At 40.9% G+C, this 21409-nt stretch overlaps 1 protein-coding gene and 1 long non-coding RNA gene across 2 annotated transcripts; one reads left to right on the forward strand and one right to left on the reverse strand.

The window, feature by feature from the left end:
* Positions 1-5017: 5017 nt before the first annotated feature.
* On the reverse strand, positions 5018-10587 carry LOC307021280. The gene is made up of 3 exons (XR_013803115.1): positions 10455-10587; positions 8196-8295; positions 5018-5490 (listed from the first exon to the last, which is right to left on the reverse strand). It is a non-coding gene; the product is annotated as an uncharacterized lncRNA (long non-coding RNA).
* sem1 (SEM1 26S proteasome subunit) lies at positions 10506-12609 on the forward strand. Its single transcript, XM_079653266.1, has 3 exons — positions 10506-10665; positions 11145-11238; positions 12408-12609. Exons 1-3 carry the CDS (start codon positions 10590-10592, stop codon positions 12448-12450), a joined length of 213 nt encoding a protein of 70 aa, XP_079509392.1. The 5' UTR covers positions 10506-10589; the 3' UTR covers positions 12451-12609.
* The last annotated feature ends 8800 nt before the right edge of the window (positions 12610-21409 follow it).

Genomic DNA, 21409 nt, shown 5'->3' on the forward strand with positions numbered 1-21409 from the left:
CATGATTCACGTTGATGTAGTTTTCGATTTCATACGGTTTGATTGCCATCCAGAATAAACTGGATTTTATTTCATTATAGACAGGACTAACCTCTTCACACTGCTGCTGTGTACAGTGTGCAGTGTTACTGATGATATTACTAGGTATATGTGCGCTTTTCTCTTTTTTTCAATGCTTATTATTCTGAGCTGAGGATAATGGAAGAGAAGAGGTGTTTCAGTGAACAGGTCAGCTCAAAGTTACATCATTCTAAACTCTTTATCATCTCCTCACAGAGGAAAAAGCATTTAATAAAAGTGTGCACTTTATGAGAGGATTTTTGGGAAACTACTATAAAACAGCTGCATGCACATGTTTGTGTGCTGCAGATCAATTCTATTAAGAATAATAATTCTGCAGCCTTATAAAAAATGCCACAGATTGTTATTTATTTTTTTAGCATCCTAACACAATTTATAGTCTTTTAATTAAGTTGTTGAAAATATTTTTGTATATGTCTTTTACGCAAGACGATTGCTACAGGACATGTATGTTGATTGATTGTAGTAAGGTGGACAAGTCCCATTAACTTTGCTAATAATGAACTATTCTTTAGTCTTCCTTTAAAATGACTCTTAGGAAAATCTCATTAACTTCTACGAAGACGGTGGAAGGCGTCCAAAGCAACCCTGAACTGCCCTGCGATTCCCCTTTGCGTGCGTCGAAATCTTAAAACCTCCCACGCAATCCCAGACTGCTTTGCTCTTGGTCAGAGGTCCAGTGTTATTAAGAGAGCATGTAACTATAATAAAGGAGGTCCTGTTACAATTAGTTAGGGAAGTTGTCCTTTTTCCACCGCTACCATTGTAGATCGGACGATTGGGACATGAGAACATCGGCTCTGACCTCTGTCCGGCAGTAATGATCACGCCTTGACCCCAAGCTTTTTTGCCTAAGTGATGATGACCCTGCATTTGTTGAGACATGACTAAGCAAGAAATAATGCAGATGCTCGGGTGATATGATGTACAACACACCACTTGTACGATTAGTCACAGGATGGTTAAACAGTTTCACTAACCCATGGATCCCCTGTTTAAACTTCCTCTCCATGGACTGTAGGACTCTTTAAACCACCAGCTGCACTTTCAAACATCATATCCCGGTGTGCATGCATGGGAACTTGTCCTTTTCCCCTTGCAGTTCCCCCTCCTTACATCCCCCCATCCACTTCCTGCTATCTACAGGGCCAATCTAAAGCTGCGCTATTACGAGTCCTGTACTTGGTGTGTTGGCGGCCGATTTAGAACATCAACACCATCAATCAACCCGCCAATGGGGCCAACCAGCTGGCTGAACCGTCCTGTCCCACTGCCGGACAATTTGTCATCCGACGAGGCCAAGTTGCGTTCATGTAACTACACCCAAACCTTTCTTCTTTCTTCACTGCCCTTGCTAAAAACCTCTTTTGATGACTTTTTGACTCGCCCTTTCAACTACGTCCTTGAAGCCTCGGCATCTTAACTCACAAAAGCCTCTTTACCAAAAACTTCACAATTGTTTTCTTTCTGTTGCTCCTTAAAAAGGCTGATAATCACATGTAGACGAGCTTACTTGGGTTTCTCCTAAATTAAGGTTTTGTTTCTTTTCACAGCTTGTTTTATTTACAGTTTTTTGCCATTTCTTGTGCTGGAAAAATAAGCTGCGCAATTGCCATTACAAATGTTTCCCCTTTTACTTTATGTGGTTCGCTGAGGTAGGTTATTATCCACCAAAATATATGACCGACAAATAAACAAACAAATAAACATCCAATGGAGAAACCATGAGTCATTGTTCTATAAACATTGGTTATGGCTATAAACTATGGACATATTAGATTTTATGCATGTTTCCTGTTGACTTGAGCGATAATAATAGAGTAGAACAGACTTTATGTGATCATAAAATCCATAGACATGGTCCATATCAAGGAGAGTCAAGATTTATACCGTATTGAATGTCATCAACTCATATGCAAAAAAGGAGACACTTTTCGGGTTGAATGACTGACCATTATCATAGGAAATCTGAACTAGCAGCTATACATGTCACAAATGGCTTTTATAAATTCCCTGTAACAATGATGTCATAGATTCCTCTTCACTTTATAGCTCCTAACACACACACTTCCACACACACACACACACTTCCACACACACTCTGCCCCTCTTAATTGCTCAGTGTTCACTGCTTTGCCTTATTACTTGGTCGCTCTCTCCGGGCCAGCTGAGAGGCCCCTGGGGGCACTGTGGGGGCCTTAGAGTTGTCCAAACAACCCCAAATGAAGGTCTGGGGAAGTTCCTTGGTCTTTTGTCTCTGCCGGGGAAACAAGTGCAGCACAGTGCGCAGACTTGGGAGTGTGTCTGCCAGGGTCATGATATGGCTGTTCGGCAGTCCCTCACAGTCACGCTACCATTTCTCCCCTCAGCACCCCACTGCCCTGGCCAGCCAGACAGCGGCCCCAGCTGCAAGACTGGCTGCCCTCTGCAAGTTCAATCAGCCAAGGTCACCAACAATCACCCAGTGATGATGCACATCTGTGTCTGTGTGTGCGGGCAGGAAGGTATCAAGCAGCACGCCTCATCTGAATACTTTTAATGAAATGGCAATGTATCTCCAACTAGATTAGATTAAACTTTATTGTTATGGCACAGAGTACAAGTACTAAGACAACGAAATACAGTTCACTACAGACAAGAAACTACATGCAACTGTGCACATACACAACACCAATCATGTTGTTTCCATCTGCGGGGAGCTGTGTTGAATTCAGATGATCAACTTTCAAGTGTGTGCAAAGGATTAACAAGTCTGCAGCTAATCACTGGCGACACTCCAAGATGTCGGAGTGAAAATGATTTCTGCTAAACAGAACCATGCACCAAAACATTGGCTGCTTTTTACATGGTCGCACGCAATTATATTTGCCTGTAAATAATTTTCCAACATCCCATTCAAGAACTGGAGCGTTTGATTTCGGTTTTATGAGAGTATGTTTTACAAAAGCCGCACGGGCCAAGAGAAACTGTACCTGGCAGTCATGTTGAAAAAGGCTTTCCTCACCTTCTCTCCGTATTAATGAGCGCAGAAACAGCGCCGACCAAAAGCCAAAGTCGATTACAGTGCGAGGCAGTTGCCAAATATATTACATGACAAACAATGGTGCTATAAATGCTGCTGAACTGGATTCCATCACACTCAACAGAGACTGCTTACAACAATTGATATGTACAAATTCAATAGGATAATTTATAACAACATTATGAAAACATTTCTGGCATTGTGAGGAATGTGGTAGATTGGAATTTAATGACATACAGCCAGTTGCAGCTTGTGTGGTGTTCTTTGGATACATGGAAGAAGAATGTGTTTAGGGGCATGGGGGAGCGATTGGAGTGAAATTATAACAAGCATAAATTGGACCCTTGGCATTGACCTTTCTTTGAAAAGTCTTAATGACAAATCACCACTTTCCCTTTCACCTCCAAGTGTTTCATCTGGGCTCTACCCGGGGTGCTTTGCTCCGATCCTTAGCACCACAGCATTGGCCGAGCAACATGGTCATCCAAAACATTTTTGTTTTTATACTTGCATGGACTTAACTGATGTTTACCATTAAATGGCAAAGTATGTAGGAAGGAACTGTTGCGTTTTTTCATGTTGTGAGGATTGATCTGCATCATTAAAACCCTTGCAAAATATATGGAATAAATGATCAATCATGCATGTCGCAAACAACAATTTTTGGAGTGTGTAAGTGAGAACCAGACTAAGGAAACATTAAATTAGTCCTACATATTTGGAGTAAAGCCTTTCTTTTATGCTTAATTTAAAATGTTTATTTTCAGTTTTCTCCTTGAAACTTGACAATGAACACACACACTGTGCATCTTTGTTTAAAAATGCATTGAAGGGGAAGAAACAATTTAGAAACATTAATGACTTTACCAAAGGGGGGGGTGTTGAATGTCTACTCTTGCATGTCGTCCTCCCTGTTTTATCATTAACTTTCCCCAGTACGAATAAGAATACCTGTGAGGGGATTTGAATTTACATAAAAAGGGGTTAACAAGGACTGAAAATACTTAATTAAAATGTTAAGACTTTATTTTGTCTTTCTCAAAGTTGGATAGTTAACATGCTAATTCAAACAACAAAGGATGGTAGTTTGTTTTGATAAAGCACTAATAATTACATATTTGTACCTGACCAGGCTGAACAAACACACAACCCTTGACCTCATTGCAGAAGAGAGGATTGTGTCCCATTCACAACCTGAAACCAGTCAGACCTGCAGACCTGACTGATGGCTGAGGGATGCCAAAGCTAAATCCAAACCCAGGTGACCACCAGCGGTCCCTGTCTACAGCCCTCGTCATGAGGGTCTAACTACTTAATAAGTGGCTGTCCCAGGTTTCCTGGACATAGTCCAGACCCACAGAGGCCCCCTTCGAACGGACGCCCAAAAGCATAAGGAGGGCTTCATTTATCAATCAGACCAATCACAGACTTTTCCGGGGCTAGGAACGGCCACATGTTGGGGATTAAGCTCACGGAATTCAGCACAACCAAATTGTGGAGGGTTAGTCAGTGAGAGATTATAGCAAATCAACAATGAAAAGAGTTGGATTACACTACAGTTGCAGCTGGATCAATGTGCTGTGGGTATCACCTATCAATGTAGATTCAATGCACAGCAGCAACTGCAGCTACACATTTAGGATAAGGCTAAATGCTAAACTACTGTTTGTATTGTCTCGTCTGTGCGGGGCAGAAAGGTATAGGTACTTGCATGTTACAGCTTCGCCATTATTAGGAGTTCTCTATAATGACTAAATGCGAGAGTTCACATACAAATGACCCTCCCTAAATGTTACAGTAGCATAGAAAAGCAAACAAGAGTAATAAGTCAGCAGACTGATCTTCAACAACATTCACTACCATATGATACTGGTCAAACCAGACCAAATAAGGCTTAAATAGAGAGCATTGAATTGAGCAATGTTGCAATTTATTGAAAACAGCTTTTAATTTGTAAAAGGAAGAGTATATTTTCCTTTTAAAGTCACATAATCTGGCTTTAAGGTCTATAGGCTTGTATGCAATGTCGACATATAGATCTGGCAACATAATTTCCAAACTTATTTGCATTTGAACATGTGTTGACAGTCAATAACCATGGCACCACATCCCTAGCATCACAACTCAAATGTCAAAGTGAGTGTGACATCACTGCATCACAAATAAGGTTCATCTGAAAGTTTCAGAGTGGATAATTATTGTTCCCGAGCCATCCAACGAGCTGCGAGCTGTGCAACTGATTCAGAAGCCGGGGGAGAGAAGTGAGCCGTCACCGTCACCTCTGGCATGTTGTGTCACTCCTGCTCATTTCCATCTCTGCACACAGACGACGGACGAGGCTCTGACAGGTGTCAGAGAGGAGCAGAGCAGGTCTTGTCACTCAGTCACTGAACACACAGGGGGATACACACACTTTGATATACCATGACTATAACTAGAGAGAGGGGGAGGTGTTTCTGTTTCTACGTGCAGTATATAGAAATAGCAAATGACTGGTGAGAGGAAAAGAGGGAGAAAACGGGAGGAAAGAGACACATGGGTAATGATAAATATGGAGGATACAACCAATATGTAATAATTCTCTTAAAAATATCAAGCCCACACAAAAAAGTATAAAGTGTGGTAAAGGGAAGGCATATTTGAACAGCACACTGGGAAAAAGCAACATATTTTTCAAGCAAAAATGTAAGAAAGGTAACCAGCATGTTTCATGGACATGTGACTTGTGTCATCTCTCACAAAGCCCTTTTGTAGAGCCGATCTTTGGACATGTCAAAGCACAATAGATGCACTTTAGGCCTACGTTAGCAGAGGCTCAATAGGGACATGTATCTTTTTACCTTTTAGTCCTAAATACAGAAAATGTTAACCATATTACAATTTTCTAAAATTTCAACAGGAATCCTAGAGCCCAGTCAATTGGATATATGTGCTGTGTAATATTTGATATCTGTTGGTTCCATTATTTAATTTACCTGTAATTTATTTGAAGCACTCAATGAAAGTATGTGTCAAATCACCATGCACAATTGCCAAAGAAATTAACAATGATTTTACAAAGAGGACAGCTTAAGCTAATGACTTTGTGTCAGCATGAAGATAGACTTTGCAGATAATGGGTACTTCCAATAAGAGTGCTTTTCATAGAGGGGGTTGTCACCTATGGTAAGAGTGTGTGAGTGCTTTTCATGTACAGTATAGGTCCATGGCATTGGACCATGGACACAGAGGTAGCACACTATTAGCGCACATTACTGGAAATAAATTAGCATGTAATTTAATAATTTTATTAAATGATATTTTGGGGGTCTAAAAGTACAGCTGCTACATTTGTGAGTGAAGTGTTGAGCGGCAGGATTATCATGCATTTATGCAAAGTTAAATCTAAAATGGTTTCTAAAAAGCCTGTGAGTTGAATTTGTACCATCTCAGTGTTGGTAACAATATTAAACAGAACTTGAAAATAACTATTTGGAGTCATATGGTGTTTATTTCAACCCTATATAGACAGTCTAGCTCCACCAATAGAGGTGTCATTGTTCCCCAACTCTAGATTTCAACTAGGGGCTCAGGCAAAATGGAGCTAGACCCCCCATATTTCATTTCTCCCTCGCTGATAGCATTTATCAGCAGTTTCCTGATAAAAACAAAATATGCAACTTAAGCCCGAGCAGGGCTAAGCCGCCTAGGTGGACAGGATTACCTGGAGGCTAGCCGGCACAGGCATCAGATTGTACTGTCATAAAGGGCCATTAGCCTCTTGGCAAACTGTACCTCAAGCCCAAGATGACAGAGCTTTTCAAGACGGACAGGGGGAAAATATGAAACTTAAATACGTCATGACAGACATCTCAATGAATAGGACCCCCAGAAAAAAGTCTCCGCGATGCAAAACAAACATAAAAATATATTTTTTTATGTTAATTTGACACATATGGGAATTGTATTACCAAGTTTGAAATAATCAATTTGCAATGTTCTCCAGTGGATGTATGTATGTATATGAAAAGAGGGACTGGGTTTCCACACAACACACAATGGAGTAGACTTACTGACTGGCTGGGATTACATTTAATACAGGATCTTGACAGACATATCCTGGAAGCCTATCGCTCTCTCCGCAGATTTCCTAGGAGCGAAGCTTACATGTTTTTTCTTGGATTTGCCTCATTAATTGGCTGGTTAAGTCCCCTTAATACACGATGATCACTTTCTTGTATGTCTTAAGGCATTTCTTTGAGCTCATATTTCCTGTTACTTTCTTGTCTTAATACTTCACAGCTTTGACAACTAAATTAAGCCTTCTAAGGTATGCACATGCTCAGTTTTGTGCGGCAACAAAGTAGGAAGCCTCCATTTTGTGGCAGGGAAAAAGCAGATGGGAAGTTTAATTGTTGGTAGGGGGGTTCTAGACAAAGTGTCCACAGGCAGAGCGAGTATACGGCTAGTTGAGACAGCCTGCATTCTTCCAATGTATTGTCACTTTCTGACAAGTGGAAGAAGAGGTCTTGTGTGTTATCTCTTGGAGGTGATCTGGATTATTTGGTGACACACACACACACACACACACACACACACACACACACACACACACACACACACACACACACACACACACACACACACACACACACACACACACACACACACACACACACACACACACACACACACACACACACACACACACACACACACACACACACACACACACACACACACACACACAGGTCATTTATTTTAAATATCCGCCCATTTCCATCCATCCACCTCTAACTGTGCAGCGCCTCAAAGCCGTATCATGAGCCTGTGATAAAGAGCCAGGCAGTAGTTGTGGGGGGTGATGGGGGGGGGGGGGGGGGGTTAGATTGTCAGACAGACCAGGCAGGCTTCAGCTGGAGTCTTCCTCTATCTGCCCTGTCTGTCTCTCTCAGTGTACTTACAGCGGCTGCCGACCTGTCCTTTCCCAGAGGGCTTTGTGAAAGGACAGAAATGTGATGCTGCTACTCAGACGTAAGTTGCAGTGGAGTCTGTCTGCGGTGGCCATGTTGTATTTCCCTTATGTGACCCCCACACCCCCTCCCTATTTTACCTGAGCAGAGACTCCAGGCGCCAGGCGCGGTGTAACTGCAGTCTCAGGTATGCTGGGTGGACGCAGGAGCCACTTCCCAGGACTTCACCTGTGCCTGGGACTGAGTGACAAGGGAAACAGAATCAGCTAGGAAGACTATTATTCACAACTCTACCTGAAGATGTAAATTAAATTACCTCTCTGTCATTTTATAACTGATAAAAACGTTATCACAACCATCATTTTAATCCTATAGTCTCTTAAACAAAATTATTCGGTTAGAAATAAGGCCTTGGTTGCAACTATTTTCTATATCGATTTATAACCAGGCTAAATATTACGCACAGCAACAAAATACATTATTAAGGTCATTAAGGTAGGTATATTATAGGTATTATATTTCCAGATTTTAAAACAATTGGCAATTTAGTTAGAAAATAACAGTTTTTTGCAGCCTTAACAGTATTCATGTATTAATTAAAATGCATTCAGAAATGTTACTTTATTTATTCTGATTTGTTTGCAGACATGTTTTAAATATTCTGTAATTACTTAAACCTGTTGTTTTGAGCATGCATATATGCCTAATTGGAATCAGAACATTTAAACACTGTGGCATTGACTTCCTGCACTCTTTATCCATGTATGTTCCTCTTTCCTCCAAATGTTGTGGCATTGTCATGTGTAAAGGCTTAGGATGATTACAAAATAATTTGAAAATAGAATAAGTACGTAGAGCCTAAGTTGAGGTTTGCTCCATCTGTCAACATATGACAGCTGCAGAGCAATTTTCATTGTGGTGCGAGTGGTTTTGTGGTAAATGTGCGCTCTCATTTATCTAAAATACATCCTAAGCTGTGGCTGCCGCTTCATTATTTGAGCAGGCCACATGAGTTACAATGTGCATTTGTTCCGAAACGAAAGATCTTTGCCGAAATGTGACTGACTTGTGTGCATATGTTTTGAGGAAAGAGAATTGTACAAGGCTTTTGTGGTGGTGAGGGAGAGAGAGTGTGTGTTTGGGAGTGATTGCAATATACAATGAAACACTTTGGGGGGGCAGTAAGAAATAGTTTTCTGTTTTAGTATCATAAAATGTGCTCTTTAAATGTCAACCCACTTTTATTGAAAACCATTAAAGCATCATAATTACGCATAAGCAAACAAATGCATGCTTTACAGTAGCCCTGTTTTTATCTGCATGCTTTTTATATCATCTTTATCCAATAGAAGGAAAGTCATAAACAACACAGCACAAGCCAAGAGAGTCCAAATGATATCCAATCCATTAAATCCATTTATGCAAGATGTTTTAAAGTTCACATCAAATCAAATTCATCTAAAAATCTTTTACGCTTTTTTGCTCTTCACATCTTTAATTAAGGTGCCACGCTGTTATGAGTTTGACATGCAATGATGAAAGTAGAGCCAGTCCATTAACATCTGTGCATATTGAAATTACTCAGAATAATCTGAAACTTAATTATGTAAGAAATATTCATTTCCACCCGATAAACCAAAAGACAACATTACATCAATGACTCCCATCTGCACATTCATTTCCACTTTGCTAGTGCTAAAATAAAAAAAAGAGGGGAAAAGGAGAATCTTATTTTATTAATTGCAACACATCTTATGTTCCTGCTAAATTAGCTGATGCTACACTATGTAGCAGCATAGGCTACCTATTGAAATTCCAAAGACACCACAACTATGTGGACTATACATTTTGCAAATACTAATGCAATATGTCACAACAATAGACACCATTGACTTCTGTTTCACTTATTTTAATGTGCATCTACAGGAAGACAAGCCAGTAAACGGTGTCAGGCTACTGACTTATTTAACTATTGAATAGATACAAGTAACTTTGTCTTTGCAATACACTGATCAAGCTACATTGATTATTTTAGACTAAAAAATGTAAAGGTCTTAATGCTAACATAGGTCTAAATGTCTAAAAAGGTCTTTTATAACCAAAATACATTCAAAAGTAATTTCTACGCCATGTTCATTTTTAATAACTAATGGTTCATGTTTAATTTATCTCAACTAGGTAAGACTTCTGTATTGCCCTCCACCATGTTATCAACTTATTTCTTATTATAACTTACAGTATTTGTGTCTGTCTTTGTTAATGCTCTCTGTGCAGGGAATGCGTTGTTTTGTACTAAGTCAAGGTAGGTGCACATGCATATTAAAGAAAATGACATTTTAATTGTAGTTTTAATGAAATATGGTGAATAAATACAACAGAATGTGCTAACCTTAACTTACCTTCTCATGCCTTGCCGTAAAGCATGGTGAGTTGCTGCGCTCTCCTGCGCAGCCGCAGTCTCGACACCCACGAGCTTCTTTTTCCTCACACAGAGAGCCGCTCGTTAACAGAAACACACCGTCAACACTGCTAACATGTCAGACAAGAAACAGACCGTGGACCTGGGCTTACTGGAGGAGGATGATGAGTTTGAAGAATTCCCAGCCGAGGGTAAGTTTATAATGATAATATTCTAAATCATGATTGTTTTGTTTTCTCTTTTACTGGCCATGTGTATCTGTTATTGCTCGCTGCTGGGCCCTGCAACAGTGACTCAGCTAGCCTAGCCATGTTAGCATTAGCTAGCCGGTAGCTAACTTTCTTGTTATACGCAACACAGTCATAACACTTATCTTACTTATACGTTTAGTGAATTTGTCGACACATAGAGCTCACTGTCCTCCTATCTTACAGTCATTGTGCTTCTATTATTTAACATTCACTTGTTATTCAGCTAGAGTCTATGCATTAGCTCCATTGCTCAAGAAAATGCTTTGCGAGTTAGCCGTTCAGGTAAACAGTGAGCCAAAGCTAGTGATGTGGACGTTTACTCTCAATAGCACCTATATGGTTTTTAAATCCTTTGTTGTCTACAATTGAGGGTTTGTCATCAGTACTATGTTTTTAATTTCCTACTCTATAATTCCTAGATTGGACCGGGCTGGAGGAAGATGAAGATGCTCATGTTTGGGAAGACAACTGGGATGATGACAACGTAGAGGATGATTTCTCCAATCAATTGAGGTAAAATACATTTCACAATGTTTAGCTCACATCCCTTCATAGATTGTCAGTTGTATCTAGAACAGCAGGTCGGAAAAACAAAATGTCATGCAACACAGGGTTACATAACCAAAGGTAGCTGTAGCCTAGCTCTACAAAATATACTCGAAAAACATGACAACAGCAAAACTACAGCAGCAACAGTGTGAAGGGCACCTTCTGATATTGCAATAGGAGAGATGTAAACTGACAAAAACAATTGCGAGTTTCTGGCCATCTCTGTAAAGACAGCAACATACAGGAGGCATGCAGGTCAGTGTGGAAGTTAGGATTTAATTGACTTCAGGTGTGTTTTTTTGGTAAAGATCTGTTTCATCTATTTTCTAATGGAAAATTAAAACATTTCATATAAAGATGGTTATACTGCAATTCTTTAGACATAATTTACTTAACATTTTCCATTAAAGAAAAGTTACAACAATGTTGTTGAATGTTTTCAATTTAAGTTGTTAAGGGGAAGTCATTTGAATCTGCAAAAAAAGGCAGGTCAGAATCTGTCAGAGAAATTGCAATCGGTGAATCTCTAGTTTAAAAAGCTTCTTACTGCAGATTTCTCTTTGAACATTATTCGTCGTTAATCAAATCCATGCAGCTTCAATTTGGAAATAGCTTGAAACAAATGGTGTGTTTGCACTCTCTGTGTCTTACTTGGCAGTCAACACGCAGCTCCTCCTTAAATCTTAGGTAGTTAGTCGACGGCTGCATGTTTCACTTGTATCTGAAGTTGAGCTATAAACACCTTGAAACACACATCATCAAAGTTATCATTTGATCCGTCATGTTTACACTCACATTTATGGGATAATCAAAAACTGTTGATGGATAAGTGGCTGCTCTGTTTTTTATTTGAGTACTCTTTAGACAGTAATATGCCGTTGTTTTATGTTGTCCAATTATGATACTATTAAGCTGTTTCTTAAAGATATCATTACAGTTAAAGGGCACAGCTTCCATATACATATATATGTAATCATCAAATCTATAGCCGCACACATTATGCAATATTTCTATATTTTTTCACTCCCATCTCTTAATGGTTCTTAAAATCAATAGCAGAGGGTACTTATGCCTCCACCGCCCACCTGTAATCATCTGACTTGATCTTTCTGTTTTTCTTTTACTCCCTGCAGAGCGGAGCTGGAAAAACATGGTTACAAGATGGAGACGTCTTAGAGGCTGACGAGCCTTTGAGTCTACGATGACATTGGATATGGACATTTATATTTGATTATTACTGGTCGACCCCACACTACCGGAAGACCGTTGATGATGTTAATTTGTTTCTTTTTTTTGTAAGAAATGCTGATGGAAGTAAAGTGTTTGGAGAAATAAGTTCCCTTTCAGTGTTTTTACTGATCGTTCATGACATTTATAGTTTATACTTTAGCTTATTTTAACATATATTTAGGTTATTAATATTAATTCTGATCTGGTGCTGCACTGGTCTAATATGGAAAAACTGAATTCCATTTCTTTAGCAATCACAGAAACATTGCTGAAAAATAGTATCTGTAAATTAATACGCAATAAATGCTTTCATACTTTCACGGCGCATTACTAATGGCTAAATGTAACTGATGCTGGAATGGTTACTACCAGAAAATCAAGCCTTCGTCCTCCCGTTTCACCTCATGTTTCCTTGCACTGCTCTTTTTCTTTCATGTAGAAACTAAATCCATCCATGCAGTTATTAGTTTCTGTATGAAAGATATCTCATGGTTTGGCTTGAATATCTATCAAGAGCTGTTGATCTCCGAAGCACACCTGCCAAGTCAACACGGTCTACCTGTAATGGGCGGCTTGTTATTGCCCTCTGACACAATGTGCATTTATTTTGAACTGCATTTATTTTGCATGATTTTACTCGAGTTCAAGTGCACATCAGAATTCATCAGAGATATTTGTGATCATTTTGTAGCAACCATACTTTTATATTAGGCTCTGTTTATTAAAACTGTCAAAGAGATGTCAGCGTGACAGGAAGAGGGGTAAATGGAGATGTACATAATCTGTGTGCAGTGGAAGTACACACAATGCAAACAAGTGTGTGTAAGTGTGTGTGTAAGTGTGTTTGTGGTGCCTGATCGACACACAGAGGCAGTTCCTGTATAACAGACCCCTTCCCCTCTCAGCCCCACAGCGCTGGGCCGAGTCCCTGAAGGAGAGATTATCCACTGCCGTATTTGTCAGAGGCGGGGAGGGGGTCTCAGCATGGGGCCCCCAGCCTGCCTTGCCTGGGCCTGCCCCTACTGCCAGCCAGGCCCTTCTCTTCCGCTTGGCACAGCGGGGACTCTCGTACTGAACCAGAGGCCAATTTATCCCCGCCACACTCCCCCGGCAAAATGATTTCTCTCAGTGTTTTGTCGACTCTCAGTCCCAGGGTCCTAATGAGCTGAAATAGATGCCAGTAAGACGGAGGCTTTCATGCTGAAAACAACATTCATCCTCTGCCTCGAGAAGTGCAAAGTTGACTAAATACTTTCTCTCTGGTATTATATTTACTTAGTTTTTGTCATTCTATTAATTGAAAATGTATTTTTTCCATGTAGTAACAAATTACTTTGAGTTTATTTTCAGAACACACGATCAGAAAGTCATGCTTTGTGTTCATACACTGCGGGAAATCAAAGTCAAGTCCGTAATCAAGTAAAAATGTAATAAATACTGTATATAGAATGAGAGACTTTAAACCTTTAAAATACAATCAACCTTTCCTGGGAATTTTTAGAAATTGAGCGTCCCTTTTTTGAACCAAGAAAAACATCATCTTGATGCAACCAAAATTCTTCAAACAATAACACAAATGACAAATGTATTCAGTGTGTGAAGATTATTTTACCAGCAACTACTTCCATAAGAAAAGCCATCATTATCCTGTGAATGAAGCCACGCTCTGTTTCTGCTTATCCTTCATTACATCCTGTTTCTGAAGGCTTCAACACCAGGGTGATACTCCAGTTTCTACATTACAGATCTTTTAAACTGTTGATGCAACAAAAGTGTAATGGTTTTTATGAAATGTTATAATCAAAGACGTTAAATCAATTAAAGTTTGACTGTAAGAGGGCTTTATTATATTGAAGCCACATTTTGAATAATTTCCTCACCACTGCCTTCTGCCTGTGGGTGGCCACTCCTAGTAGTTTTTCTTTGTTTCCTCTTATGGTCTGATTAACCCGCACAATTGACTGTTTTGCACCTGTATACATTTGGAAAGAGTTATTCAGCACTTCAAAGTGTTGCACTCAGATTTTGGCATTAAAGGCTGGACAAGGTGGAAGTGGAAATCTGTTGCTCAGGTCAAGCGTTTAACTGTTGGCTACTGAAAGCAGGATGACAAGCATCTGACAGTCTCATTCTCTTCTGGAAAAATGCAAAAAAATCCTTGTTTACTACTAGTTATTATCTCAATCAGCTGCATAGCACAGCCAAACAGCTCTCCTGGGCCCATATTATGATTGAAAAGACAATGCTCCAGCTGCTGCTGATATACATGTCAATAAAGAAAACAAATATTTTGTTGGCAAGGGCTGCGGGAAATCGAGCAAGGTCACATGCTCATGAAGTGAACTAAAAGAGCTCTGACTCCAACATAGGTGATCCTCAGATCTGTTTATGCCCTTGAAACTAAGGGCCCTGGGCCAGATGATTATTCTAAGTGTTGGGAAGTCGGTGAAGTGAGACAATTGGTAAGTGAGAGCAACAGAGGAGGACCTGTGACCATTTTGTTTGTGCTGAGAGCATGAGATTGGTCCCTTGTGTTTGACGCCATGAGGGCCTCGATGGGCCCTCAGATTTCAACCTCACACAGGACGCCAGCTTTTCAGTTTCTCTGCACTAGTTCTTCTTTGATCCCATTTAATCGTTTCTTTAATTTGTGCAAGCATTTTTGTTGTTCCTTTGTGACCCACATGATTCCCCATGACATGTTCGAAGAGGCTCCCTGAGGCTCATATTGACTTACAGACGCCTGAAGAATAATCTGCCAATAACATGATTGAAGGCTTTTGTTGTTAACATTTTAAACAATGGATAACTTTTTTTAAAGAGTTTTCTTTGTGTAAGCGTTGACAATGTTTAGTCTTCATACAGTAAGCCGAGTGTATTACTTTCAACTCATTACATTCGGGGTCAGTCTATATGGTAACTACTGGATGCCGCAAATCCTATTTAGATTCTGCTCTTTATGTGAGGCTAGATTTTTCAAAAAGCATTTTCTTATTTGCAAATCGTTTTTCCCCCGGCCCACGCAGTTCTGAGACCACATGACTCCATGCGAGAGAGCAGCCAATGGAACTGTGGCGAAGACAATTTCATAACACTTCATGTTGGGAGATGGCAGATCCATTGTTCTCAAGGCCCACAGGCTTGTGGGCGAGAGTCCCTGCTGTGTCTACACTGAGGGAACACACCAGCCTCCCAGGCTATATTTTCCTCTTTCCTGCAGACACTGGAAGCTACTGTGACCATTCGAACTCTCCTCCCCGCTGCAGGCCTTGCTCTCTCTGCTTCTCCCCTCTCCAATCCGTTCACCACTGAGCCAGGGAAAAGACGAAGCTGTCTCTGCACAGCTAGGAAGCATGCAGCTGCTACTATAATAGCTGTAATTGCACATTTCTTTTGTTGGGAGGAAATTAGCGGCAGGGCTACAATAGTGCTAAAACCCCCCAAAACCTCCAAGTAAAGATGGAGGGGAGAGAGTTAAAAAAAAAAAAAAAAAAAAAGACACTCGGGGTGCGTTCACCACTGAGACTGCCAACCCACAGCCGAATGGCCCACACCTGCACGCTCGCACCCCCGCTAAAGTAAACACAGATAATAAGGTATAATTACTTTAGAAAATAATAACGAGGAGCAACCCTTCAGACCCCCCTTCTCTCGTCGACAAAGGGCTGCCTGTTTATTGTGGGGGGTGAGACAGCCCCAAAGGACGCTGGCGAATGCCCCATCAAAAGACCTGAGGGCCCTACTGAGGGTCCCTTATAGGACAGCCATCATTGTCAAGGAGGACTGGGGCTTTTAAGTCGCTTCTACCCTAACTGCCTCAATTAACCAGTATGGATTGACCACAGGCTACTTTTCCAGCTCCATTCATCCTCATCAAAATGATCCTGTGTTGTTTTGAATGGTTCTCCCCTTTCTATTTTCTAAGACGAAATCCAGAATATGCATCATAAAAAAACGTACCTATAATATCATGTGGAAGTGAAGTAAACATAATAATAGATAGTCTTTTTTTTAAAAAGCCTTTCAAATAGGATCAGAATAAAAGGATATTATGCCTGAAGCTTTGGATATAACATATTGTATCTTTTAGTTTTATTGACGCTTTTTAAGTTATTAATAATGTTGATTTCTCAGATTATGACGTTTAAAGTATTGCATCATTGCTATCTTCCCATCAAGGAAAACAATAGAAAAAAGAAGGGCACTCGGGACATTAGCTATGGCCATTTCCATAAGAAAAGTGTCTTAAGGCCAAATTACCGATCTACTCCAATATTGAATATGTTCTTCCCTGACCCATGCTACTCCATTTCACCAAGTTTCATTAAAGACCTGTCCAGTAGTTCTTTCATAATCCTGCTGACAGTAACAACCACAAACCACCTAGCTACACAGATACAATATCTTGGTTTTATTTCATGCTGGGAATTTTTTTTTATTTGAGTCATCACAGTTCAGCAAAAAAATAAGGATAAAGCCATGTGGACATGACACTGGATATTTAAGACAGTATGGGATCACGCTGCAGTATCACTGCCACTTAAACCTGACTGGATTTTAACCCAATGTGACATGTTGGCACACAAAAAGAAACAGATGGGTATGTTTCAGTTTAACGCCATCCCTGGTGGTTGAGTCACTATGAAAACACAAGGCTTTGGTTTGATGTCAGGATGGATTATGAGTGCCACATTTCAGGGGTGCAGTTTATGACATGATCCATCTCGCAGGTCTTTGACACGTAAATGCATAATTTCACGTTGGTAAAAAAACTGAAAATGTATATACTTTGTACTGCGCTGCAAAGCATAAACTATATATTGGATACATTGAGTTTAGACCAGAGCAAAAATAAAGACCATGTAAAAGCATGAATTGATATGCAGCACCATAACAAAGTCTCCATCTCAAAAACAATCACACAGATAAATCTACATGCAGACATCAACATATGAATACTCCAACCAGGTATAGTAGCCACAACTGGCCTACGCTGTGAAATAAAACACATTAGTGAAGTAGAAATCCTCGCTGAGTAAATGTTTTGCATCTATTTAACACAAGCCTTAGTGGAGTCCTGTACTTTTATCAACACAAAGGAGGGATAATATCTGCTTTGATTAAGGGTCTAATGTAAAGTGAATCACTGTTGCATGTGAGTCATTCTCATGCCATCATTAAACCTCAATGTGCAACGGAGCCGAACGGCCCTGCAAGGATGGCAGCGTGTTTTTAACTGTGACGTCTGTGGCAACAACACCCCCCTGTTGCGTTTCCTTCCCGTACACCCATGATACCTGGCAATTAGGGTGTTTGTTTTTTATTTTTACTCCAGAATTGTAACCCCTTCCCCTCCTTAAACCTCCAATATTTGAACACACAGCTATCCACCTGTCCTGCTGCACTTAAAAGCATTGGACAGTGAAGGAAGGTAAATTAATAGGGGCGACAATTTAGACACCGGAGAGGCTTTTTCCGCCAGAGCAGTAAAGCACACTTGATGTTATTATCATCTCTGGTGAATTATCAGGCCTCTGATAATTGTAATTAATCAATCATCAGGCTCACTCATGCATTCCCATGAAACCCAGCGTCACTGTAGATCAACCTGAACAGTGGTGACCTATGAGAAATCAATGTGCAGCCATGATTCAAGGCAATCGCTAGAGCTTCTTCCACTTGGGTCAAGTAATTAGAGAATGGTTAATTACATGTTGCAGTACCTGCATCGCAAGCACACAGGAGAGAGAATCAATTGCAGGAAGGAAGTCCATTAAAGACATTTCAAATTGCAAAACCTAATTCAAGTGAACATTAAAAGGTTGCAGGACAAATCGTCCCCTCAGTTCACATCGGTCTTATTCACCACATTCAACCAAAATAACTTCACCACTTCACTGTGTGGCCTGTTTCAAAACAATAGCACATGTTCTAAAAGAGAGTACAATGACAGGCAAAAAAATAGGATATAACTTTCTCTCTCCTCGCTGCCTTTCATCACTCTCTAACTCTCTTGTCCACACACACACACACACACACACACACACACACACACACACACACACACACACACACACACACACACACACACACACACACACACACACACACACACACACACACACACACACACACACACACACACACACACACACACACACACACACACACACCCACACACACACACACACACACACACACACACACACACACACACACATGGGTAAATCTGGGTGGGAGGCCTTGGCCCAGCCACAGTCAACTGGTCCCAGTCCTAACAAGGAAACAATTAATCATGTGTGAGCGGCTGTCAGAGTGTCTGCTCTCTGGACAACAACAACACTCAGCCATTTATCTCCCCTCGAGGCAGGACAGCCAGCCAGCACACCACACAGGCATGCACTCTCTCATCCTCACACACTCACAGATGTGGAAGAAGAAAAACAAAAATGCACACTCTTCCAAATACACCCAAATGTGCAAAAATGTACCCATGCAAAGCGTACACACGAATGCTCGGAAATCACATTGATGCAAGCACATGAATACTTTCAACATCGGACATTGCCAATGCACGAAACACACACACTCACACACAGGTGCTTGCTGTTTTGTCATCCTAATCAGATAGATGTCAGCACTTCCTAATGGTCATGATGACATATACAGGAGCTACATGTTGCCCCCTCGCTACAAATCCCTGAGATCAAAGCCGGACTGAAACAGCTCAACTCTCTTTCTTAACTCATTTGCAAGCGATGCCTTTTACCGCAGTTGCCTTTGATATTTCAAACTCCGTTTGCTGTTCGTTACGCAAAAACAGAAAGGAAGGACTGGGTTATTTTTCTTGCTCTCCTCTGGAATGATGGAGCAAAGTTAAGTTGACAGTCATTTCATTTCAGGAAATGTAGTCCTCTCTAATTTAACTCTTGTTCTTCCGACATGGCAAGGCAGGTTAGGAGTGAGCTAAAGCAGGCGAGACTTAGTGAAATGATATAGGAAATGTGTCGTTTATTCTTCATTGCTGCATCTACCTCAGACAGGGGGTGGTTTGAGGGTATGTGCATGTGTGGTTGATTGTGTCCGAACATCATGTTAGTTTGAGAGTGTGTTTTTTTGGCATTTGTGCATCTGTATATGTGTTGGTGCATGTCCAACTTGGTAAAAAAAAAGGGCCTTAAACCTAGAGTAGAGCAAACAAAGAGGCCGGTGTGTGTTTCAGGATGGGGCATCTGGATGGCATCAGGAGAGGCTGGCAGATTGGTAGTGACACAGGTTACTCCTGAGGTCCCTGGTGAGAAACACATTGCCACAGTCTGTAGAGGAAAAGGAGCTTTGAAGCGCCACTGCGTAAAATGTTTTCATGAAGCTAGTTTCTTTATTACACCACCCACTTCTGGCTGAAGATATGCACTTTGCAGGTGGACCACATGTTTGAATGAATTTACAAATGACAAGCAAGTAAAATATAAAGGTTCTGTGTGGCACAACCTGTAAACACTCACTGGCCTTGACATGGGGTCGATAATTTATGTCTTGCATTTTCATTTGCAAGACATGAAAGTTTGGAGATGCTTGTGTGGTCAGGATTCTTTAGAACACGAATGAGGAACACCTGTTGACAAAATGTCCTCACTACTAGCGGCTAAGCCCCTGAGTAATAGTAGTAAACAGCAGCTGGTTAGCTTAGCTTGGCATAAAGACTGCTAGCAGGAAACAGCAAGCATGGTTCTATTCAAAGGTATTGTAAAACAACACATTGGGGTTTTGTAGGGGTGATTTGCCAGGCTATTTCTTTTCATAGGGATAGGTTGATGAGCTAGTCATGAAAACTAGTTGAATGTTGTTACCTTTGAACAGTAGGCTAGCTCATTCCCCCTGTTTCCAGTCCTTGTGCTAATCTAAGCTAACAGACTGTAGCACGATTTTCTCTTTACAGATATCTGTATCTTCTAATCTAACATTCCAAGACTATTCCTTAGACAGGTGTTTTTCTATAGATGGCAGAATGACATCTTAGCGTCTCTGATCAAGTGTGCTGAAAAGATGAGGAGCTAACACATCTATACAACAAAACCTTCAAAGGCATTTAATCACACTATTCATGTTACATTCTAAAACTTCCTGCGCCAATTCGAACTTCAATTAAGTCATTTAGACGAATGCGACCATCATTCTCTCGCTGCCTCTCTCTCAGTCCAGGTGGCAGCTTGACAGGAAGAGGAAGAGGAAAAGACTTAAAGATTTGCTGCTGCTCTCATTCTCCTTCAAAGACAAATGACCCTCTGATCATTTCCCACAATGCTCCTTGCACGGAGGCCTCTGTGATCAGTGGTTATGAGAAAGCGCAGGAATCTGATAGATAACTGCCTCAACTAGGGGAGGAAGAAAAAAAAAGAGGTAAGCCCCCACTTTTTCTGCCTCTACCACCTACTCCCCCCGCCCTCATTCCTTCAGCGTGGTTGCTCTGCATTTGTGGGAAGCATCTGGGTTCATTTATCCCAAACCAGGCAGGCTGGAGGACCCCTGTGCCCTCTCGGGTTGCAGGGTCTGAGCGTGCTTCAGTGTGGGTCCTTGTTGTTGTGGAAGAGAGGAGCTTGAGCCTGTCTGGACCATCTCAAAGCTCCCATCCACCCCTTCCCGGGCTTCACCAGGCCCCCGGCCCATCCCAGATGCCCTGAAGCATGGTTAGTGTAGCTCTTCATCTGAATTGAAAGATACTAAACAGATTCATCCAGAAGCTACGGAGAAGACAGCCCGCCTTGAAGTTGAGGTTGGCAGATGGAAAAGAGGGGAGAGTCCGCAAAGAAAGCAAAGCTGGTGCTTCGAATAAATGCATGTGTGGGTGGGGCTGATTTTAACTTTCTTTCCATGTTTATGAATGCACACGTCAACATTTGCATAA

Source organism: Notothenia rossii (genome assembly GCF_949606895.1).
Source record: "Notothenia rossii genome assembly, chromosome: 10".
Taxonomy (NCBI): Eukaryota; Metazoa; Chordata; class Actinopteri; order Perciformes; family Nototheniidae; genus Notothenia; species Notothenia rossii.